This window comes from Maylandia zebra, linkage group LG3 (genome assembly GCF_041146795.1).
Source record: "Maylandia zebra isolate NMK-2024a linkage group LG3, Mzebra_GT3a, whole genome shotgun sequence".
In the NCBI taxonomy this organism is placed as follows: Eukaryota; Metazoa; Chordata; class Actinopteri; order Cichliformes; family Cichlidae; genus Maylandia; species Maylandia zebra.
Window position 1 is genome coordinate 9,879,334 of NC_135169.1, and position 25,633 is coordinate 9,904,966.

The 25,633-nt window shown below is 42.0% G+C and overlaps 2 protein-coding genes across 3 annotated transcripts in view; one reads left to right on the top strand and one right to left on the bottom strand.

The window, feature by feature from the left end:
* LOC101474121 (NLR family CARD domain-containing protein 3) overlaps nucleotides 1–15,414 on the top strand; it is a 41,659-nt gene extending 26,245 nt beyond the window's left edge. The window contains exons 4-9 of the mRNA XM_076879350.1: nucleotides 8,185–8,223; nucleotides 8,885–10,679; nucleotides 10,759–10,932; nucleotides 13,165–13,320; nucleotides 14,401–14,447; nucleotides 14,596–15,414. Of these exons, the coding sequence (XP_076735465.1) occupies nucleotides 8,185–8,223; nucleotides 8,885–10,679; nucleotides 10,759–10,932; nucleotides 13,165–13,320; nucleotides 14,401–14,447; nucleotides 14,596–15,134 (2,750 nt within the window). The 3' untranslated portion in view covers nucleotides 15,135–15,414. The remainder of the gene's footprint in view (nucleotides 1–8,184; nucleotides 8,224–8,884; nucleotides 10,680–10,758; nucleotides 10,933–13,164; nucleotides 13,321–14,400; nucleotides 14,448–14,595) is intronic.
* The window catches only part of LOC112431813 (protein NLRC3-like), a 132,144-nt gene that overhangs the window by 67,072 nt on the left and 39,439 nt on the right, over nucleotides 1–25,633 (bottom strand). The window lies entirely within an intron of this gene.

Below are 25,633 nucleotides of genomic sequence, written 5' to 3' on the forward strand. Positions count from 1 at the left end.
GTGTCCACGAGTTCTGTGTTTGGGTCCTCCATCCCTGCCTGCCCACACACAGAGCCCTGACACAATTGGTCTTAACCCTCTGGGGTCGCTGGACGCGCCGGTGCGTCAAAATCACATGACCAATTTAAGACAACACAGCTACAAGATGCAGTGACTCTGAGTCTCCATTTCAACTTGGGTTGAAAATGCAACCAAAACCAGAGTTATGATAAAAAAAAAATACGCTCGATGTTTTTTCTGAACAAAACAGTTGTGTTTACAGCGGTAAGAACAGTAAAAAAAGTGTTTTCACAAATAATTTGTGTGCCTTCTTATTTGATGCAGAACACCTGATTGTTCTGTAAATAGATTTAAATGGTTATATAAAAAATGCTTGAGGCCTTCGCTGCACTTTTAGGTGAATAGTACCATATAACTTTGTTGTTTGCAAAACTTGTGCATAATTTTTTAGAGATGTACAATTTCTATTTGCATTTCAAGTTATGAAAATAATTTGTTAAACATGATGTGGGTTTTACAGCAAAAAATATAACTTTTTTCTACTCGGATTTTGAATTTTTTGCCTGAATTTAGATCAACTGTGCTAAAATAGTATGCCAAAATGAAAAAAATAACTCAAATTTCAGATATTTGAGGTTGTGCTGAAAATAATGATACCAAACATATTTTAAAGGTGAAATAAAGAGGTAAAATCAAAAGTAGTCAAAAACGGCCAATTATACCCTGTACCACAGAGGGTTAAAGGTTAAATGGTTTCATCTGCCTCCATAATGACATCTCTCACCTTCTTAACAAAATCCAAGGTGTTGTGGATGTGGTGTTCAGAGCTGCCTACCAGCGGGTTGAGGATCGAAGCCAGAAACTTGGAGATGTTATAGGTGACCGAGTTGATCATACAGACAATCGGTCTTAAAGTTGCACCCTGTTTATGTATCTTCGGTAAACCATACAGATTTAGTGTAGATTCCCCTGTGTAGTCTGTGTTATGAGGTCTTCTCAATAGCTTTGTCTTGTTCTAACTACTTGAGACAATCTATCACCCTCTTCCTGTAACCACTTCCTGGGTCTCATTTCGGGGACTCATAAGTATTTCTGTCACTGAGCAGTGGCAAGATTTTCTCATGATAGTCTTTCTGGTTTAGCAGAACTGTGGACCTACCCTTATCTGCCATAAGGATGATAATGTTATATTATATAATGTCGTTACTAAGTGATGTGAGTGCAGTGCCTTTCTGTCCTCCATGTTGATGCTGAATGCTGTGGGCTCTGCAGTGCTTAGACAGGCCGAAACTTTCATCTGTAGTTGCTCTGCTTCCATGTGTGCAATGTTGCTGACAGGAAGTCAAGGAGGCCATTTACTTAAAAAGGGAAAGACCATCTCTGACTCTCGGAGGGGGCCTAAGGGTACATCTTTCACCATCTTACAATGTTGTGATTGCAGCCATTCCCCAACTCTCTGTGAATGGTTCTCATTGCCATTGATAAGCGGTCTTTGAACAACAGCATTGATGAATTGGCATTAATCAGTAGGTGTTGATCAATGGTCATGAGAATTTGCATATTAATGATCAAGGACCTTGCCTTATAGCCCATTTTTCATACAGTGGTGTTAGTTTTAGTCATTATGCAAATGTAGTGTTTATAAGATTGGTTTAAGAGAGAAAACATTTTTGAGGATGTAATTTATTGAAAAAAAAAAACACTGTAAGACTGTAACAGGCTGTTTTACAGCTAATCCGAAGATCTTTGCTGTTCCTAGGACTGCGTTCTTCTGGACAGAGATCGTTGATGTTGTTTCTGGGATCTGCTGGAGCCACTAACCAAGCTTGGCAGGCCCTAAAATGAGCGCTGGAACCACTGTTACCTTCACCTTGCACATCGTCTCGAGCCCTTCTCTGATCCCTTGGTATTTCTCGGGCTTCTCTTGTTCCTTCTTCCTGATATTGCTGTCATTCGGAACCGCTACATCGATCACTACGGCCGTCTTCTTCTGTTTGTCTACCACCACTATGTCCGGTTAGTTAGCCACCACCATCTTGTCTGTCTGTATCTGGAAGTCCCACAGGATCTTAGCTCGGTCATTCTCCACCACCCTTGGGGTGGATCTCCCATTTTGACCTCGGGACTTTCAGGTTATACTCGGCACAGATGTTCCTGTACACTATGCCGGCCACTTGGTTATGGCGTTCCATGTATGCCTTGGCTGCTAGCATCTTGCCCCCTGCTGTTATGTGCTGGATTGTCTCAGGGGCATCTTTACACAGCCTGCACCTGGGGTCTTGCCTGGTGTGATAGACCCCAGCCTCTATGGATCTTGTACTCAGAGCTTGTTCTTGTGCTGCCATGATTAGTGCCTCTGTGCTGTCTTTCAGTCCAGCTTTGTCCAGCCACTGGTAGGATTTCTGGACATCAGCCACCTCCTCTATCTGCCGGTGGTACATACCGTGCAGGGGCCTGTCCTTCCATGATGGTTCCTCGTCTCCCTCCTCTTTCTTGGGTTTCTGCTGCCTGAGGTATTCACTGAGCACTCGGTCAGTTGAGGCCATCTTCCTGATGTATTCGTGGATATTCCTTGTCTGTTCATGGACTGTGGTGCTGACACTCACCCGTCCCCAGCCTCCTTCCTTCCGCTTAGCATACAGCCTCAGGGTGCTGGACTTGGGGCGAAACCTTCCATGCATGGTCAGGAGCAATGTTCCTTCTAAGCTGTGCACGTGCGCAATTGCGCACTGCTGGCATGGTCTCTGCGCACAGAAAATCTGCGTTGCGCATAAAATTGATACTTTAACAATTCTGTTTTGCAGTGTTAGTCAGTGAGTGACTGGTTGCTCCCATATGGGATTAGAACGATGCCACCTTATCCCATCGTCCAGCCAATAATGTGATTTACATTCGTATATACGCAGCAAATCACCATCGTTGACAGGTTATGACAGCGTCCTTGTGTGCCGACACCGGTGTTTTAGCAAGCAAAGCGGCTGATGAGGAGTGAAGCCACGTTAATGACAACGTGTACAACCATTGGAGATGTGAGCAGGACAGACGGAACAACTGACGGACAAAGTGTGGACTTTATACCAGTTTTTAAATTGTGTTGATCGGCCACGTAAAACCAAAGTTGTGATAAAAATAATATGTAATGTTTGGTTTTCTTCCTGAACACTATCGTTGTTTATATTTACTGCGGGAATAAAAGGTAAAAACAGTGTTTTATAAGAAAAAAGGCTCGAAAACCTGTGAGCAAAAACAAACTCCACCCCCCTATCCCTTTCCTATTCGTCCAAAAAAGTACCATGTCGACCAATCAAAAAATGATATGGCAACGTGGTAGTTATGTGTAGTGTAGTTGTGTTGTGTGTCAGAACAATGAGGCGACTGCTGAGTGTTACAGGTGTTACAGCAGTGAAACATCTGCTGCTGTCAGGCCTGCAGGTATCAGGCTGTTGTTCTCCTTTTTCTCATAGTGGACAGAAATTATTTTTTGGAGCGGCACAAATAATTTGTGTGGCATCAGATTTGATGCAGAACAGCTGATTGTTCTGTAAATAGATTGAAATGTTTATTTAAGAAACGCCTTGGCTGCATTTAAAAAAATAGCTGCAAAAAACTTTGTTTGCCAAACTCAGTTACTTTTTTTGAAGACTAAACTAAATCACGGGCAGGGCGTAGGTGTTGATAGCCTGGATCTTATTCTTACCGTTCAGCTGACTCCTCAGGACTTGCCTGACCCTCTGAGGGTACTTGGTGGTTGCAGCCTTTCCTAGGGGCCTCTTCGTGGTTCCCATTTGCCTGTGGGATCCCCAGGTACTTCTGTCCTCTACGTCTGCAGTGTTGCCTTCTGGTAGGTCTATTCCCTCAGTTCTGACTAAGAACTCATTTCTGACTGCTTTCCCTCTCTTGGGCGATCGTGGCTCAAGAGTTGGGAGTTCGCCTTGTAATCGGAAGGTTGCCGGTTTGAGCCCCGGCTCGGACAGTCTCGGTCTTTGTGTCCATTACTACAGTATACATCAAAAAATAATTTGATTTCTCTTTCAAAACGTGTCAAAAACTCGCCAAAAAAATAGATATTGGATTTAAAATTACGATTTACTGTTGATTCTAGAAAATATCACATATAAATTTAGTTTCTAAAGTGTCATCTAACGTAGATTTCGTGAATATGTACTGGACTTCCAATTTGAATTAAGTGTGCTCCCTGTAAGATTGTTGGCTTTATCTGTAACTGTGAGGGACCAAGCAGCCAAAGCAAAGAGGACACAGGCAAAAAAAATATCTTCAAAAAGGGTTTTCTTTATTTTAACCCTCAAAAAGTCCAAAATTAACAAAATTCAAAAACATACTTAGCAGGCCCATAAAAGAGGTCAACTAAATATAACACTACAAAAAAGAATTTCCAGAAACTTAAACAAATAAAGTGAGACACAACTTAACTCACAAACTGACCTCATTACAAAGACACATAAGGGTAGCTTTTATAATGATTTGGCCAAACCATTTGAACACAATAGGGGGGAAAAACAAACACTCTAATATTAACTAAGCACAGAATAACCTAACTAAACCTAAAACACCCCTGCTCCTGGTAAGCCCATGGTTAGTCCTGCTGAGCAGGCATTTTGTTCCCAGAGTCCTCAGCCACGCCTTTTGCCCAGACGGGAAACAGCCACCGCCCAAACCCAGGTAACTCAAAGAAAGAGAAACATAATTAATATAACAAAACATTTTGGAAAAACCATACAATGTTACCAGTGTTAGGTTTAACCAAAGGATTAATGAAGAAAACTGCAAAGCAAATTAATAAAGTAAAAAGTGGACTAATTTACCCCTGTGTGGCTGATGCCATCACAGTAGCAAAACATCCAAAGAACCCTTATTAAACAAAACCCCTGATTATATTTACATCAAGATTATGTTAATTCTTGATCATATGTTGTGTATGAGCAGTTTTTACATGTTTATTTTACTTATAAGACATGAGACATGGTTCCAATCATTAACATGGATTTTATTGACAAAAAGATAACCCTTCCTGGAACAATCCAAGACCAATTGACACTTATGCATAAACAAAGGCACATAGAAAAAAAAATCTAATTCAAACGCACATTTGAGCACAAAAGAAGGGGACACTGCCACCTCGAATCTGCCTTACCACATCTGGAACAACGAAAAGGGGACTAATTGAGGCACATAACCTGCAGGTTTAGAAGTAGCTCTAGCTTTCTGAACGTCTCAAATTTAGGGCTGCTGCTGGCCATTTGCGCTCCCTTGGAGAAATCTGCAATGTAATTATATGCAAAGAACAACTAGAGTAAAACAAAAGCCTCATTGTTATGCTGATTATACTTAACTGACAAATTAAGTCAGTCTATTACAATGAACTGAGATGAAGATAATACTTAAGACAATGCTACACCTATCGCAGGACAGAGTGACAGAGAAGCCTGTCAGCAGACAGTAACATACTAACTGGCCAGCACTAATGCTAGCTAAATGTGAATAGGATTTGCAGCCTATATTTCACTTTTCCCTATCAAGCAGGCCACTTGTGCTGTTGACACTGACCATGAACCAAAGACCAGTGCTACTGAACAGCAGATTATGTTATCCTCAGGATAAAAATAAGAACGTTTTATGCTCTCCACTCGTAGTCTGCAATTTTGGTGATCAATGTCAGAACCTTTGGATTGACTGCAAGGTTTTTCTTGGACGTGTTCCACTCCACTTTGGGTTTATCTTAACGCACCGGTCGAATGAAAAAAAAAAAAAAAGAAAATGAAAAATAACAACTTCATTAAGAAACGGACTGGACTGTATGATTTTTACATTTGCAATGAATCTAAGTGTAGATTGAGCTTGCTTTTGAGTGCATGTTTGGACATACAGGTCATTGTGAAACAGAGAGGTGATGCAAAGATATTTGGTTAACCTGTGAGTCTATTGCAAATGCTGTTTCAGGGTAGTGAAACATCTGTGAACATCTACTACTCAAAGGTCTCTTTCTATAACTTGACACGAGCATGAATCAAGGATATTACAGAGACAGCCATCTGAAACGCATTGCTCAGTCTTATGTGTTTTAGCTGCAAATAAAAGGAGATCTGATGATTTAATTTGGATTGCATAACTTTAGATTTCACTGTCTCATCATTCTTATGTTTTAATGCATAAAATTGACTGGTGCCACCTTACCGTTGCTAGAATTCCAAGGTTGCTGCTTGGGCTACTGGATAAGAAATGTTCATGCAGTAGTAAGAGCCAAACATCAGGATAAGTGCGTCGCTGAAGATGGTGATATGGCCATTCACAATTGCCTGGTCCACAGATAACATGAAGTGCTCGGCTGCCAAAGTAGAGTTTCCTGTTGTGTATTTGAACAAGAGACAAAGGGACAAAAAAAACAAGTCCACACATGACTCAAACAACAAACTGCAATGTTACAACTGATGTATATCAATATACACTGGCATGCAGTTTGGGCCCCCCGGTCAACTGCAAGGAGTCCAAATTTTTGCTGTGGGCCCTTTCTTTTTCTGTTTAAAAAAAAAAATATGAAAATGATTTTATTTAAAATTAAATGTCATCTGTAACTTTATGCCATTTGGAAATTATTTCATCTTCCACTTGCTTAACTGTTCATATGAACCAAAATTTTGACCATAGGTGCCCAAACATTTACATTAAAGCACCACAACTGTGACAGCCGTAATCTTTTGACATCCTTAAATGCAGCACAATACTTGCCTTTACAGCTTACTGAATAAATTTGAGAACTCACGCCACTAATCTGCAGAGGAAGAAAAAAACCTTATAAATCATGAAACCTGCCAAAATCCAAATACAGGCATGCAATGTACGTTTATATGTAGTCAAATAATTCACCTCATCTGCTTAGGTCTACTACCTCTCTACAAAATAAAAGAAAATACTTGGCTTATCCTTTACATGTCCATTACATTTTACAGGGCAAAGCTAGCACAGTGGGCTACTTCTATTTCCCTCACTTCATCACGCAGCACATGTTGGTGCGCACGAGCTAGAGTGGAACAGGTCGCCTATTAACTCTTAAGTTGCATACTTAATTTCACATTAAGACAAATGCATCAGTGGCAGCTGTTGTCGTGGGGCCCCTAACGGGTATTAGCGGTGTAGAAACTATCCGCGTAGCAACTGCTGTGTTTACACGGTCACAGAAAGCTGGCAGCTAACAAATTATCAAACAACAACTCTGCTAGCCAGCAAGCTAGCGGCTGGTCTAACTACACCTTATACTGACGGATGGCGTGCTTTGCCTGCATAGCTAGGGATTCCATGCCTTTTACCGTCTCAGTAAACTATGAGCCATAGTGGTCAAGCAATGCCAAGTTAATTCTACTAAGCTGAGTTTGATATACTTGCCTTGCAGCAGTGCATGGATGATCTTTCACCAACGTCTCTCTTCCTCCGCGCTTTCCAAGCCATACACGTGACCTTGTGGTTGTTAGTTCAAATTCCTCATGTCGTTATGTGTCCCAACATCCAATAGCATGTCACACTTTTTTCATGACCGTGTCCTTACCCCAGGTGCAGAGCCCTATCTCTGTTCAGGAATGTTGTAAATACTTTGAGATTTATATTAATTGCAATTCCTACCTACATTTATTTTTAAAAATATATCATTAGCACAGTGTGGCCGTGCAAGGTTTTATATGTTTTTTTTTTTTGTTTTTATTCCTATTAGTTATATTTTCACTCTTTACCTCTGAATTATTGAAAAAGAGCTAGATGACATTTTCAGCAAAATTATAATTCAAATACTCATTTAATAATTAATTGTTCTCATTATATTTTAGATCATTTTTTTATATTTTTCCATAGTTTTACATTTGAATTTAACAGTTCAATCTTTCAAATAACGGACAAATATTTGTGAAAGTATTTTAACAATCTAAATATGCATATGTACAGAAAAATATATTTAAAAAACAAGAGAATTATGTTTTATTACATTTACAGTGATTTTATGTTATTTTACATTTGACATATAAAATCACATTCTATTTATGTAAATTTAATGATATTGTAGGAAAACAGTACAAAACTGTAACATACGCAGTAAAATACTTTGATTTTACAATTTGGTTTTACAGTGTGTGTCTGTATATAACAAAAGACCTTTTCATAATTTCAGATTTCCTTCAACAGGTAAATTTTCACAAGTTGTGGTGAAACAAGGTAAAGAAGGTAAGAGTTCAAGATTTCAGCAGTGTGAAGTAATATTGTTGACAATATATAACATGCCAGAACTATTAGTGCCCCTATGAAAATGTACTTCCCAACTGCGGCTTTCTCTGTTTTGTTGTCCTATTTCTCACGCTTTCATCAATTTAAATTTTACAAGGTTTCTATTGACTAGATTTCTTGTCAGAGGGGGATACTATGAGATGCTGGCAGGGTGAGAAATAAAGGAAAGAAATCTAGCTCCCCATGCCCCACTATTACATTGTGTTAGTGATATGTGACTGTAAGTGTTATTCTTTCTAAAGAGCTTGGGTCAGTCTGAATTAAAATTTAGTTTCTGACAAGTTAGCGTTCCCTGTTGAGATCATTTAATGCACAGTATAAATGGTCGTAATTTAGATTTCTAGTATTTCAGATGTTTTTATTCTGCTTATGAGCTGACTCCAGAAAAGTTCTTATCATAGTTTATATGAAAATCAAAGAGTTCAGTATGTTTGAAAATGTGTCAGAGTAAAGCCATCCATGATAGATACAGTCTGACTTCTGTTTCAGAATTCTTCAAACGTGTCAGATAGCCTGTGCATGTTCAGTTAATGCAGAAAGTCAATGACATGACTGTTTCTGTCTTATTGACATCTACTTTTTAATATTTTTGTTCAATAAGAGGCTCTCACAAAGTGTCAGCATGAGCTCAAAGCTAAGTTGAACAAGAGATTCCTGCATTTGTTGGAAGGGATTGCAGAAGAAGAAGACCCAACCCTTCTGAATCAGATCTACACAGAACTCTGGATCACAGAGGGAGAGACTACAGAGGTCAATGAGGAACATGAGGTCAGACAGATTGAAACAGCATCCAGGAAACCAGACAGACCAGAAACAACAATCAGACAAGAAGACATCTTTAAAGCCTCACCTGGAAGAGAAGAACCAATCAGAACAGTGCTGACAATGGGGTTGGCTGGCATTGGCAAAACAGTCTTAACACAGAAATACACCCTGGACTGGGCTGAAGACAAAGCCAACCAGGACATCCAGTTCATATTTCCATTCACTTTCAGAGAGCTGAATGTGGTGAAAGAGGAAAAGTTCAGCTTGGTGGGACTTGTTCATCACTTCTTTACTGAAACCAAAGAAGCAGGAATCTGCAGCTTTGAAGACTTCCAGGTTGTGTTCATCTTTGATGGTCTGGATGAGTGTCGACTTCCTCTGGACTTCCATGAAACTACAATCCTAACTGACCCTAGAAAGTCCACCTCAGTGGATGTGCTGCTGATAAACCTCATCAGGGGGAAACTGCTTCCCTCTGCTTGCCTCTGGATAACCACACGACCTGCAGCAGCCAATCAGATCCCTCCTGACTGTGTTCACATGGTAACAGAGGTCAGAGGGTTCACCGAAACAAAGAAGGAGGAGTACCTTAGGAAGAGATTCAGAGATGAGGAGCAGGCCAGCAGGATCATCTCCCACATCAAGACATCACGAAGCCTCCACATCATGTGTCACATCCCAGTCTTCTGCTGGATCACTGCTACAGTTCTGGAGGATGTGCTGGAAACCAGAGAGGGAGGACAGCTGCCCAAGACCCTGACTGAGATGTACATCCACTTCCTGGTGGTTCAGGCCAAAGTGAAGAAGGCCAAGTATGATGGAGGAGCTGAGACAGATCCACACTGGAGTCCAGAGTATTGGGGGATGATTGAGTCTCTGGGAAAACTGGCTTTTGATCAGCTGCAGAAAGGAAACCTGATCTTCTATGAATCAGACCTGACAGAGTGTGGCATCGATATCAGAGCAGCCTCAGTGTACTCAGGAGTGTTCACACAGATCTTTAAAGAGGAGAGAGGACTGTACCAGGACAAGGTGTTCTGCTTCATCCATCTGAGTGTTCAGGAGTTTCTGGCTGCTCTTCATGTTCATCTGACTTTCATCAACTCTGGACTCAATCTGCTTGAAGAACAACAAACAACCTCGAGGAAGCCTGAAATAAGAGAATCTGCTGAGAAATACTTCTACCAGAGTGCTGTGGACAAGGCCTTACAGAGTTCAAATGGACACCTGGACTTGTTCCTCCGCTTCCTCCTGAGTCTTTCACTGCAGACCAATCAGGATCTTCTAGAAGGTCTGCTGACACAGACCAGAAGTTGTTCACAGACCAGTAAGGAAACAGTCCAGTACATGAAGAAGAAGCTCAGTGAGAATCTTTCTACAGAGAAAAGCATCAATCTTTTCCACTGTCTGAATGAGCTTAAAGATATTTCTGTAGCAGAGGAGATCCAACTATCACTGAGATCAGGAAGCCTCTCCACAGATAAACTGTCTCCTGCTCAGTGGTCAGCTCTGGTCTTCATCTTACTGTCATCAGAAGAAGATCTGGATGTGTTTGACCTGAAGAAATACTCTGCTTCAGAGGAGGCTCTTCTGAGGTTGCTGCCAGTGGTCAAAGCCTCCAAGAAAGCTCTGTAAGTAAATATACACTCATCAATCAAAAAATAACTTTTTCATCATTGTTTATCAAGAATTCTCTTATTATCTCCATAGATTGAGTAGCTGTAACCTCACAGAGAGAAGTTGTAAAGCTCTGTCCTCAGTTCTAAGTTTCCAGTTATCTAGTCTGAGACACCTGGACCTGAGTAACAATGATCTTAAGGATGCAGGAGTAAAGGCTCTGTTTGCTGAATTGGCAAATCCACCCTGTAAGCTGGAAACACTAAGGTCAGATGACATTACAGTTTTTTTATTTTGTTTTTTATGTTATGAAGGAGGCGTTACCTACTAATACAAATCTCATTCATGATATAATGTGATTTAAACCTATTGTTGTTATCACTCTGTGATATTTCAGATATTTCTAACATTATGGCTTTTATGTACAACTAATCAATGTGCACCCAAAATAACAAGCTACTTTAAACACTCAAAATCCACGATTTAGTTTATTTCAAAACAAATTTGAACTTTTTAATTTTTCTCATATAGGGAAATGTCTGATGGGATCTGAAAGAATGTTGAAATGGTGATAATTATATCTTAAAAATGTATTAAATTAATTTAAATGAAGTTGTATAATTTGAGGAAAAGTGATGGGAAAAAAATTAAGAAAATCTCACCACAATATATATATATATATACATAGATAAACATGAAATTATAATGTACAGTCAGTATGGTTTCAGACCAATCAGATCAACATCCATGGCATTAATGGAACTAATTAAAAATATCACCAACAATATCGATCAAAGACAATGTACAGTTGGTGTTTTCATTGACCTAAAAAAAAATGCTTTTGACACAATTAATCATGAAATATTACTTGATAAACTGGAGTACTATGGCATTAGAGGCGTGGTGCTAGAGTGGGTCAGGAGTTATTTGAGAGACAGGCAACAATTGTGAAGGTTGGTGAATATCAATCAGTACCTGGACATTGTTTGTGGAGTTCCACAGGGGTCAGTATTGGGACCAAAACTGTTATTTTATTTGCAGATAATACAAATATTTTTTGTGCTGGAGAGAATTCACAACAGCTTATGGAAATTGTCACACAAGAAATGATTCAACAGAAAACATGGTTTGACAGAAACAAGTTATCACTAAATTTGAATAAAACTACATTTATGTTATTTGGAAATTAATAAAAAGATACTGGAGCAAAATTGTTGATAAATAATGTTGAAGTAGAGAAAGTTTCTCATACAAATTTTCTGGGTGTGATAATAGATAACAAAATCTGCTGAAAACCTCACATAAGAGCTAAACTGTGAAGAAGCATCTCTGTTATGAGTAAAGCTAAACATCCTTTGCCTTCCAAATCACTCCAGGTACTTTACTGTACACTTATACTGCCATATTTGGAATACTGTGTGGAAATCTGGGGAAATACATACAATACTTCACTGCAACCGTTATGTAAAATTTAAAAAAAAAAAGCAATCAGGATGATTACTAAAGCAGGAGACCACACTAACATTATGTTCTTGAAATTAAAATCCTGAAGTTTATGGATCTTGTAAAATATAAACTGCAAAAATTATGTAGAAAGCCAGATATAATATCTTACCAGGAAATGTACAGAGGGTTTTTTTGACAGAGAAGGGGACTATGAATTGAGGGGGAAAATTAAATAAAAAATCTGAAGACTCTTAAAGCACAGACAAAGGTTAAAACCTGTTGTGTTACCATTTGTGGGGTAAAACTGTGGAACAGCTTTGCTGTGGATCTACAGCAATGTTCCAGCATTAGTCAGTTCATAAAGATGTTTCGTTTACTGCTTTTGGAAGAATACGAAACTGATCAAGTTGATCACCCGTTGTCAATGTAACTATCCTAAAATGTATATATCATTGTAGCTATGTTAATACATGTCCTTCATTCCTTGTTTATTGTGTGGGGTAAGTGATGATGGGAATTAGGGGTAACAATGAACAGTGGGATTTAATAGCATGTTGAGCATGGGGTAGGGACTAATAAGTATGTTATACTTCTTTCTACTCTATTTCGGACTCATTGTAATATGTCATTTAGACTCTATTTTATTTATTTTCTTTTTTGTTTTGTCTGAGCACATACATGTGTGTATTTGCATATATATTCGTATTTATACATGTAAACACAAGTATGTGTACTTGTATATATTGTTTTTCTGTATACGTCTGAAATAAAGATACAATAATCAATAACCAATTTCAGTATTGACTGAGACACTGAGATAATCCAAAAATATTAGCTAATTTAAAACTTGATTGGAACAATACATCTGAATGAAGTTACGTTAAAGTAACAGAATGCTGGGAAAGTGGTAGTAAATAGAAACTGGCCGTATCAAATATTTGAATGTTGTGTTCCCATTATAACTGATTCTTTGTTTACCCGAGATACAGTTTTTTGGGGGTGAAAATATGAAAGGAAAACCTTCTTTTCTGTTTGTTTTTTTCATGTCTTCAGTCTTTCAGGCTGTCTGATGACAGATGAAGGCTGTGATTTTCTGGCTTCATTTCTGACCTCCCACCCCACCCATTTGAGAGAACTGGACTTGAGCTACAATTACATAGGAGACTCAGGAGAAAAGCTGCTGAACCAGCTTAGACTGGAGAGTATGAGGTAGTAGAGTGTGAAACACTGGAAACATTTCGTCTTGGTAGCATTTTGTATTTCAGTAAATTTATTAGATCTGGGAAGTAATTGTCATAGTACGGAAACACATTTAAAGGTTCCAAAGAGGTAAACCTATTTAGCAATAGTATAGTAATGTTTTGAGAGTCCTGCTTACAATAGAATCACGATATTATGGATGGTAAATGGCCTGCATTTGTATAGCGCTTTTCTAGTCATTAAGGACCCCAAAGCGCTTTACACTACATTCAATCATTCACACACACAGGCAATAGCAAGCTACATTGTAGCCACAGCTGGGGGGCACTGACACAGGCGCGGCTGCCGGACACAGGCGCCACCGGGCCCTCTGACCACCACCAGTAGGCAAACATGTGGTTAGTATCTTGCCCAAGGATATTTGGCATGCAGCCAGGAGGCAGCCTGGGATCGAACCACCGACCTTCTGATTAGTGGCTGACCTGCTCTGCCACCTGAGCTACAGCCACCCAGGATATTATTGTAGCGATCGTGGCTCAAGATATGGCAGTTCGTCTTATAATTGGAAGGTTGCCGGTTCGAGCCCCGGTTCGGACAGCCTTTGTGTCGTTGTGTCCTTGGGCAAGACACTTCACCCGACTGCCTACCGGTAATGGCCAGAGGGACCGATGGCGTGATATGGCAGCCTCGCTTCTGTCATTCTGCCCCAGGGCATCTGTATCTAGAACTGTAGCTTGCCTTCACCAGTGTGTGAATGTGAGAGCGAATGAATAGTGGAATTGTAAAGGGCTTTAAAGGTCTCGAAAAAGCACTATATACATGCAATCCATTATTATTATTATAGCATACAATAATATATACAATTTAGGGTGAAAAATGTAGGAAACACTCTTAGACTAGAGGGTTTTAGTAAATCTCTGATTGTAGCTCCTTGGTCTTATTTGCAAGCGATCTGGTGTTGGTGAGGAAGATAGATGAGAGCGTCTCGCTACATTCCTTTATCAGTGTGTAACAGTGTGTGTGTGAGAGCCATGTAATGTCCATGTGTGCATGCTGACTGTGCTGCTCTGACCCCCCTCCTCCTTTCAGGGTGGAGCCTGCTGGAGTCCGATGGTTGACACCAGGTCTGAGGAAGTGTAAGTGTGTTTTTAATGGGATTCATGAAAACAAAGCAGCACACATTCAACCATCTTCATCATGTCAGGAGTCATCATCAAAGTGTCAATCAATGAACAGATGATGGATCAATAACTGCAGCTGGATTGTGTTTGTTCTCTCCATCAGATTCCTGTCAACTCACAATCGACACAAACACAGTGAACACAGAGCTCCAACTGTCTGACAACAACAGGAAGGTGACACGTGTGGAGGAGGTTCAGTCATATCCTGATCATCCAGACAGATTTGATGTTTGTCCTCAGCTGCTGTGTAGAAATGGTCTGACTGGTCGCTGTTACTGGGAGGTCGAGTGGAGCGGAGACGTTGATATATCAGTGAGTTACAGAAGAATCAGAAGGAAAGGAAACAGTGATGACTGTTGGTTTGGACACAATGATCAGTCCTGGAGTCTGATCTGCTCTGATCGTGGTCCTCAGTCTGTCTGTCACAATAGAATAAAAACATCCATCTCCTCCTCCTCCTCCTCCTCCTCCTGTGTCTCTAACAGAGCAGCAGTGTATGTGGACTGTCCTGCTGGCACTCTGTCCTTCTACAGAGTCTCCTCTGACACTCTGATCCACCTCCACACCTTCAACACCACATTCACTCAAACTCTTTATCCTGGGTTTATGTTCTATCCTGGTGCCTCAGTGTCCCTGTGCTGAGTGGAGTGTAAAGAGTGTCTCCTGTTACAGAAACACTCTGACTGTTGAACAGATAGTTCAGTCTGTACATGTCTGTCTCTTTCACTCACAAACACGTTTTCAGATTCATGGATTCAATCAGTTGATGTTTGAAACTCTTCTAAATGATTCCTTGTAAACTTCTTCCTCTTCAGTCCTTTAAAGATGGAAGCTCCCATTATTCCAGGATCCACATGTTGTTTTTCTGTCTTTTTCCACTCAAAGCTTCACAGTGAATATCAGTATGTTGTGTTTCTCTGAAGCTCAGTTTACTTTAAACCGTTTAGTTACTGCCAGCTATCTTCAGGCTTGTGCTGTGGAGACCTTATCAGTGCACCTTGGCTCTCCTGTGAATGAAGATGGAGAAAGCACATTAAATGACTTTAACAGACTGGTAGAAAACCCTTTCTAACATGTGACTTCCTGTTCACCTATTGCTATGAGAATATTATTGCATTAACTTCAAATACATATTTGGAGTGCAAAACTGTTATAAGTTAAATGTAATTGCGATGAGTCGATATTATGTTTCTCTGTGAGTTTTCTTTATGTACTACATCCCCTTTGTATTTAAGGCAGACTATGGGTGTCAGAAATTGTTAAGGAAAATGTTCTAAAACACTTCTTCAGTAAAGACTCAGAGAAGAGAAACACACAGAACTTTTTTTTTTGTCCCGTTTGGATCTTTACCATCAGAATTGTTGTCTTAAGGCCAAGAAAGATGCCAAGCGGATTTATTTTACCAAGTGGATCATCATGGCCTTGCCATATTGGTCCATTTGATTGACCTTTATTATAATTATGAATTTATTTTATTTTCAGTTGCTACAAACGGGACAGACATAACTGTGGGATAGGACAGGGAGAAAGAATGAAAGAAAGAGGGGGAGAGAAAGAAAGAAAACCAAAGGGGAGAAGAGACGGTGAGAAGGGGGGGAAGAGAGAAAAAAAACAAACAAACAAAAAAAAAAAACAACTCCTGGGTCACCTGTATGGAGAAAAAAAACAGAAGAGAAAGCAAACAACAAAGAGCAACATAATAAGAGAAAAAAAAGCACCATCACAATAAACTAGCTAGTCATAGATATCAATAGTTACTAAATAATAAACGATATTGTGCAGCACGCAAGATAGACAGCGCACAGTGTGCTTTGAGGCAGCAGCCAAGAAAGCTGTAGTCCGCGTCTGTGAATACCCATGTGTACACCTGTGTGCATACCTGTGTGGATCAGCATGCTTGCATTCCAAAGGTTTCTCCATGTAATGATCTGCTAGGGAGTGTGGGGAGCCACAGCCCTGTCCTCTATGGTATCAAGCAGGTATGGAGGAGATCAAAACTCCAGACATTGTGACCAGGAGATATTTTATTTTGTATTCTTATGATCACAGTTATAATTAGAAGTATCAATCATTAATCATTTACCATTGTGGAATCTGATGACAGTATAATCTTTGTTTTATATCTATGGTAATCTGAGTAAAGATTAATGTATGCAGGTTATCATCATTGTAATCAAGTCTCAAATGGTATCCACAGCATTGTATTCACCGTCCATAACTGGAGGGTCCAGCAGGACCTTGTTCTAATTCATTTGCAGACCTACATCAGAACATGCACATAGAGAGTTATGTAAACACGCACGTTCACCCTTATTTACACAGGGAGGTCATGTCAGGACATTCTCTAGTTGGACACACAGGTTCACAGAACTGCACAACATGACATGTCACACACTTGTTTTCTCTAAAGTATCATCTGATGTTTGTATAAGGAGAACTTTGGACTATGGGGAGACTGTTATCATTTCCAGTAAGGTCTAACTGTGTGATGGGTTATATAAGGATGGGGAGCTGTCCACTCTTTGGAGATCTGTGGCTGTACGCTTGTCTTCCCATGCTTCTGTCTTAGAAGCATGTAATAAAATCACTATGTTTGTCACCTACACGGACTCGGCTGTTTTTCCTTCTTACCCAAACTGAACCAGACGTAACAACATCCAGAGGCCCCCAGAACACAAGAGACCAAGGAAGACCCACAGAGGGGCAGCTGCGCCACTGTCCCAGTAAGAGCTGAGGAGAGTCCCAGATGAGGGTTCATTCAGCAGCCGCGGAGCAGAAGCCAGGGGGAGTTGCAGTGACGCGCCCGTGAGCTCCGCCGGCAGCCAGCTGTGCCTGAGTGACCGAGCCCCAGGCCTAGAGGCCGGGGGCACCCCACCTCCGAAGTGGACCGAGCGAGCCCCAATAAGCGGCCGCCAAGGAGTGAGCCGGTGTGTACCCGGACGCCCACCCCCAGATACAAAGAACCACCAACGCACTGACACCTGAGGGAGTCCGCCACTGGCAGGGGAAGTGGTGGTGGGTGGAGATAGGCCTCCAAACCTTGGAGGGCCTGAGGTGTCCCCAGAGAGGTGGCGTCTGATACCCAACCTGACATATAGACACAGACATACAGGCACACACAGATACAAACATCCATTCCCACCCTCATGCTCTCATATGCACTTACTCCACACTCAACCAACGTGGAGACAGACATAAAGAGACGCTGTACACACGATCACACTCCCCAGGCGTACTCTACAAACCGGGTCTAGGTACCCTTGCTCCTGGAGGGGGGAACTGCACCCAGACCCAGGTGGTGTTACCCTTTTCCCTGCGGTGGGGAGAGGCAGACCGCCCCGACTCCGCAGCAGCAGGGAGGCCCCACACTCCAGACCGCAGTCGGACGGCCAACTCCTCCTAGCACACAGAACTTCTTGCTAGCATGGGCAGCCTCCAGACTGAGAGACTCGCCCTGAGAAACTGCCCCGGTCTTTATTTATACTTCAGTGAGCGTTTGTTCTTTACATTGGAAATGTGGAGTTGTACGTGTGTGTGTGTGTGTGTGTGTGTGTGTGTGTGTGTGTGTGTGTGTGTGTGTGTGTGTGTGTGTGTGTGTGTGTGTGGGGTCAGAGTGTGGCCCCATAAACGACTTCCCTTAACCTGCTGGTCTGGAAAATCTAACAGTTCATCTATATGTAAAGAAGCACTTAAACTAAAACAGACATAGCTACGTTAATCCTACCGTAAAACAATAAGACAAAGTACGACCTCTCTCATGCTCCTAGGATGTGGGGGTGAACACCCTAGAATGTCACAGACCTCCTAGGATGAGACATTCCTTCAATATGCCACCAACTATATACTTCTACACACACATGATTACATGCAGCATTCTACCATATGCAAACTTATATCACTAAAAGATTATACTGACTACTAAATACAATTTTCCATTGACAGAAATCTTCCCAAATTTCTCCTCCTGACTGTATCTAATAAAGTATGTCCATTCTAACTGAGAGTTGCTGTGTTACCTTTGTTATAAACTTGCATTTTATGTGTTTGTTTTGTGCAATCAACGCATTTGTTTATGTTAATTGACGAATCCCTGCTGCGATCGGTGCGTGGTTATACAGCTCCAAAGTGACTGGTTCCAGCTGGAGAACCCGCCTATTAAATGGAGGCAGAAGCACTGCAGCAAGAGAGATCTCCATCATTTGCTAAGAATCTTGGAGGCTCTTAATCATGTCACTCAGGGGTGTGAAATTCATCATCACAGCTGTAACACGATTACGTGACCGTAGTGGTAGAGGAAGACCACTGGCTGTTCTGGAGTGTGGATCAAAGAAACTATATTTGCCTAATGTGGATCTGAACACTGCGATACACAATCCACTCATGATCAGCAAGGCATACTGCACATCTGACAACAGGCAGCTCAGTCCAGCTTCTAAGCTGAGAAAGGTATCTACTGCTTCCTCTGGAGGTTCTCCAAATGCCCCATACTGGGAAACCTACAAGCATCAACTTTGTCTGGCAGCTCATCCGTTGCCAAATGAATACTGTCAGGGAATCTTTTCCTGGCCTCTTTGTACATCACATCACCTTTATCCAAGACCAGATGAAGGTCAGCTGTAGTCATGTTTTCATTCTCATGAAGGAACTCGCCTCAGAATGTTAGCACGTCGGAGCAGTATGCATCACGTGATAGAGCGGCTGTGGCATGCGGGACTTGTCGGTGGTCTGGATAGCATGTGGAGCTTCGCTAGCAACCCGGCATTTCATCTCCGACAAAGTTATTCCCGAGAGAAGTAAAGCAAGTGTGTAAGTCCATCTCTGAATGTTTGTAAAGCATTCCCACGTTAAGCTTAACGAGCGACTGCCTCTCGCTCTCCGGCTGCTACTTCAATCGTGAAACTGCTTAAATGATCAGCTGATCGGCTTTTCTGTTGCGGGTCCGTCTCTCTTGTTTGTTTTTGGTCCACTTTGCACCAGAAAGAGGAAACCAGCGGCTGAACAACAGCAGCACGTTTAAGCTTGATAAGCTGTTGTTAGGATTTATTTAATATTAATTTCTACACCAGGATCTTTTTCTACGTAGCTGACGGCTGGTAACTGTGCAGGGGCGGATCTAGCAAAGTTTAGCCAGGGGGGCCGATAGGGCATGAACTGGGAAAAGGGGGCACAAAGACATACTTTTCTTTCTTATTCTCATTTAAAATGTCTAGCTTTTAATAAATAATTATCTGACACCCAAAGTTTTAATTTGATGTAAAATGAATAGAAGTCAATTACTGTATATAGTAACTATTAAGTCTAATATATATACCCTAGTAAGCTATAGTACTTTTTCCTTTGGGAAGGTACCATCTGTGCAGTCTGCAATTTTGTTGAAGAAAGATGTTGAATCTATTTAATATTTCTTGAAAAATAATTGATTTCTGTGCATTTTTTTTTTTCACACTGCATCAAATTAAGGTTGATTACGTCGATTAAGCATCATGAGGTGGAGCGTGAGGGGTGGTTCCCTATTTTTTATTTATTTATTTTTGTTGTTGCTGGGAGTTGGAACCCTATTAGTTAGGTTGCTTAATATTTACGCTAAGTACTCTTTAAAATATCAGAATAGGGAGGATGGTGTAGGTTTAAGTTTATTAGATTGATTAGTATTGCTGAACTATGAAATATTTTTTTTGTATACAGGTATAACAGAATAGCTTTAGTGTAGTTGTTGTTTTAAACTTGAGTATGAACTTATACAAAATGCAGCAAGATATTTAAAAAACAGTTTTGTTGATTAAAAAACACTATATCGGATTCATATCGGTATCGGCAGATATCCAAATTTATGATATCGGTATCGGACATAAAAAAGTGGTATCGTGCCATCTCTAGTTTTTATGAATATAAATATTATTATTGTTGTCCCCCCCCCCCAAAAAAAAAGGCAAGGGAAGTATCCAATCAAGTCAGCTGTTAGCACTGATCAGGGCTATTGCCCTGTTTTACAAGCTGTCCTTCAGTCTATTTGTCAGGGACCTCAGCAGCCCAAACCTCCTGCCAGACGGCAGCAGCTTACACACCCGGTGTCCTAGGTGTGTACAGTCCAGTGCCCTCTTGAGACACCGCGTGCTATACAGGTCCTTCAGGGAGGGAAGAGGATTTTTTGGGCCATATTAATGACACTCTGAATTGCCTTTCTGTGTGCTGTGGTGCAGCTGGAGAACCACACACCGATGCAGTATATAAGCACACTTTCAATGGAGCAGCGGTAGAAGACGGTCAGCAGCTCCTTGTTCAGCTCCATTTTTCTGAGGATTCTCAGAAAGTGTAGATGCTGTTGGGCCTTCTTTAAAACCACAGAGGTGTTTGAGCTCCATTGGAGGTCTGTGTCTATGTGCACACCCAGGAACGTGAAACTGGACCCCCTTTCCACAAACTTCCCGTTGATGCTGAAAGGCTTATTAAACCCCGATTCTTTTGTTCCCATGATAGAACAGAGAAAACCGACTCATAGTGTGTTAAAATATTTATTTTTATTTTTATTCAATCATCTTCCGGAAGAGAGAGACCCCTGCACAGCGCAAATGCCAGTTGCAGGATCTCTAACATTAGAATCATAAGCTGTGTCTCATATAGGTGTTATTTTGGTACTTTACACGTCACACAGTCTCAAACATTGCTTATGTGGAAAGTTCCTCTTTTCTGTGTCTTATCTATTAATAGGCCTGTGCACTAAAACTTCCTGTTTTTCAGTGTGGCTGAGCACTTAGTTTGTGAGTCAAAAGTGGCCTTGCGCTACAAGCCTTCATTATTACCCTTTAGAGCCGGTCGGAGCGGGCACGCTCTGTTTTGCATAACTATTTTTAAATCCCGGTAGCTCTGCAACCACGTAAGCTAGCGCAATAATTTTTTTTGCATATGAAACCGGAGGAGTTGTACTTACATTTTATGCCATCAGCTTGTCCTATTTCACAGTTTCCTTCCACATAAAGCTTTGCAAAAATTGCATAAAAAGCACTTACAGCAACAAAAACATAATATTCCAGAAACACGCTTTGCCGATCTGATCAGCTGTTCGTAACACTTCCTACATTGGAATAGACGTCAGCGTGAACTTTTGCATGTCCGCCATGACTTGCCTGAAACCGGAAGTGACGTCATTTTCGCAGAAATGTAGTCTTTTTTACTATCTTTCTTTGTGATTGTTTATGTTTAAGTTGTTTATTGCTGGCTTTTAGTTTGTCTTTGTCTATCTGGGAGCTGACACAGTCTCTATGGAGATGGGTTTTTGCCAGCGGTAGCATCAGGAGAGAAGCTCCAGAGAGGCGTGTTCCATGTTGAAAGCTAAAATATAACAAAAGAGATTATGCTAAACAAAACAAAACCTTTCAATTGCCCAACCCTATCTGTCCCCTCAACGGGTTATGTTTGCAATGTTTCCTAATTATTTTGTCATAAAAAGAAATCAAACAAATAAATCAAACTGTGAGACAGCACCTTGTGTTTACTCCGGGCTGTGAGCTGCCCTAAATCTACTTCCTACACCCCCTTTTCAACTAGAATCCCAGTTTAAAACTATTCCTGAGTTTACAGTGTGTCCCTCAGTGCACACTGTAAACTCCAAAAGATACAATTAGCTTTCTCCTGGTAAAAGGTCTTACTTTACTTTTGTCCCTGGTTTGGAAACATCCTCTATAAAGTTAACCCATTTCATCTTTAAAACTTGGGCCTGGTTTCTTTGCCCCCTTTAACGGGTAGCCCATATCCGGTCTGAACACTGTGTTTGGGCAATTTACATAACATAGAAATACTGCAACTATTCGTAAAGTCATTACTTTTATGCTCCCATTATAACCTGTGACTAACAAGCTTTTGATCTTGTTTGCAATGTAAACAACTAGGTGTCTTTGTGCTCTGTTCTTCTCCTTTCTCTGGTTGGTTCCGTTCGGTCTCGGGCTTCCAGGATTCTCACCACCCCTGTGGTCGCTGTGGTCCTGAAATCTTCTCCTGTAAAGGATAGAAAACAAACAGCCTCTCTCTGCTACACCTCACTAATCTACTGTGTTCATCTGATTTTCCTTTAATCATTCAAAGTTGTTTCACCATATCATGTTCTGGGCTCTGTCCTTTATATTAACTTTACTTAATCTCAATGCTCTTTATGTGTGTAAGCAACACTTTTATTTTATTAAACACACCCAGGGTCAGATATAAACCATCACCATCTGAGCATAAATCTCTGCTAGAAACCACACTCCAAAATTTTGTCTATCAGTATTTATGCCTCTTTTGTAAGCAAAAAGTTGCAGTTAATGACAGTTAGACAAGTTTCTGTTATCTGCAACATTTTGTTTCAGCCGTCTCTGTCACGGCGGGGCGAGCTACACACAGTAGCTCGGCGTGCCTGTGTAGCGTGTTGACTAGACCCAAGCGCGGCTACGGCTAGCGGTGGGTTTGGAGCAGACACGCAGTTATTCTAGTAACGATCAGTGCACGAAGCATGGCTTCGGAACTGTCGTTACAGATGGAGAGCAAGCGGAGCCGGGAAGAGAAAGAGGATTGAAGGGAAAAACACTCACGGTTGCTGAATCAGGCGGAGACTGACGTCGGCAGAGTTTCGGAGCTCCTGACACGAAGAGAATGATTTCTGAGCGATCGAACAGGTGGGTGGCGTCTCTCTTTTAACCCCGGCCCCGTGATCAGCTGATCACCGGCTGACAGGACACCCCCCCCCCCCCCCCCCCCCCGGCACCCGACGGGCCAGCACGGCGGCGACGGAAATCCGAGATGAGGGAAGGATCCAAGATGAAGCGGGACGGCACCCAGGAGCGCTCATCAGGACCGTAGCCAGCCCAGTCCACCAAATACTGGACCCCCCAGCCCCGGGGGACGGGAGTCCAAGATCCGCCGGACAGTGTAGACAGGACCCCCATTGACGATCCTGGGCCCAGGCGGGGCCCAGGAGGGGGGCGCCAGCGAGGAAGTGACGCGCCGCTTAAGCTGCGAGACGTGGAAAACCGGATGGACCTTCATGGCGGGTGGAAGCCGGAGATGGTAAGCCACGGGGTTGAGCCGGGCAGTGACTTCGTACAGGCCGACGAACCTGGGAGTGAGCTTTTTGGACTCAGTGCGCAGCCGCAGGTGCCTTGTGGAGAGCCAGACGCGGTCCCCCGGCTGGAAGGGGTGACCCGGGCGGTGGCGGCGACGATGCTGCCGGGTGTACAGAGCGTTGGCCTGGGTAATGGCAGCCCGCGCCTTGATCCAGGCCTGACGACAGCGCCGGACCATCCGTTCAGCAACAGGCACGTCGACCCCCGCTTCCTGATGGCTGAAGATAGGAGGATGAAAACCATGACAGACCTCAAAGGGCGAGAGACCGGTGGCGGAAGAGACGTGAAGGTTATGAGACAACTCAGCCCACACCAAGTAACGAGGCCAAAGCGACGGTTGGGCGGAGACGAAGCACCGTAAGAAGCGCCCCAACTGTTGATTGGTCCGTTCAACCTGCCCATTGGTCTGAGGGTGATAACCGGACGAGAGGCTGGGAGACGCTCCAATCAGGCGGCAAAAGGCTTTCCAGAACCTGGCGGTGAACTGGGGCCCCCGATTGGAGACTATGTCCTTGGGGAATCCGTGAAGCTGGACGACATGGTCCAGGAGGAGCTCGGCCGTCCATTTGGCGGAGGGGAGGCCGGCCAGGGGCGACCAGGAGCACCTTTTTCCCTAAACCCTGTTTCCCCATGGACCCTGGCAACCTGGACCCCTTTCCCGTGCACATTGTATATAGCCACTTCACTGTAAATAAATGTCTTTCGCATAACGGAAAAACCTGGCCTGCGCCTGAGTCCCTTTCAGAATCCCTATCAAAATCATCCCCATCCAGGCCAAGGTGGAGGCACATTTCAGACGATGAAGACAATGTTTTCACCTCTCCAATAAAAGAGAAAGTCTGGGCTAGTCTGCAGAACAGATATCAGGTATTTTCAGACAATATCAATGAAAAATCATGAAAAATGGGGGTATCTTTTTTTCAGTATCAGCTCTTATGTTATATCTTGTTTTACTTAAAGGATGAAAACCTTCAGAAATTTCTGAAGGAAGCCACGATGATGGACCCAAGTTTTAAAGGTAGGCTAGATGGTGAGGCAGCTACTGACATCTGGGACAGGTTGGAGAAGGCAGCAGTTGCAAATGCCACAGTAGCAGTTGTACAGGTATTTTCACTGTGTGTGTACAATCTTGTCCTTTTGAATCATGATGTAGTTTCTATGTTGAAGGAATGCACTTTTACTATCTGTGTGTCCAAAGCCTCCCACCAAGGACCCCAAAGCACACAGCGAGGTGGATGATGCTGAGATGGACAAGCCAGACAAATATCAGAGTTTTTCTAACACAACCACTACCACTACATTCTAAAATTGACCTTTATTTATTTTGCAAACCTCACACTTGTTTTTTTGTTTTTCAGTTTAGAAAGGGCAAGAAGTCACCCTTAGAAAATCTGTTTGAGGATGCAGACAGCCTGCTTCAATCACAAGTACCCTCCATCACAGAGCAGTTACAGAAGGAGCTTGAAATATACAAAGGAGAGCCAGGAATTCCCTCTGGACAAGACCCTGTGGCCTGGTGGAGTAAGAGGTATACACTCCCAAATTTATCTGCCCTATCAGAAAAATACTTGTGTGTCCCGGCCTCATCAACGCCTTCTGAAAGAGTTTTCTCTTGTGTTGGGCATGCCATCAGCCAAGAGCAATGCCGTATAGCTCCAGAGAAGGCTAATATAATTATGTTTTTGCAAAAAAACAGCAAAACATGAGAGGTTTTTGGACAAAGTTTGTGTTTTTTTCCAATGTTTAAGCACTGCTTCCAGCAAAAGGAGGTATGTTGTATCAACAACAAAGGCTAACTTGGTCATCATTTTGCAGAAAAAACAGAGACTGCTAAAAATAAAAACATTAGAGATTTTTGGACAAAGTTTGTGTTCTCCATTCTTTAAGCACCGGTTCGAGCACCATTTAAGCACTGGCACCGTTTCAAAAGTACCGGTTTGGCACCGCTATCAGCGGATAAAACCTAAACGATACCCATCCCTAACGAGCAGTGAACACCCGTGTGCACACCTGTGTGGATCAGCGCGCTTGTATTCAAAGGGTTTC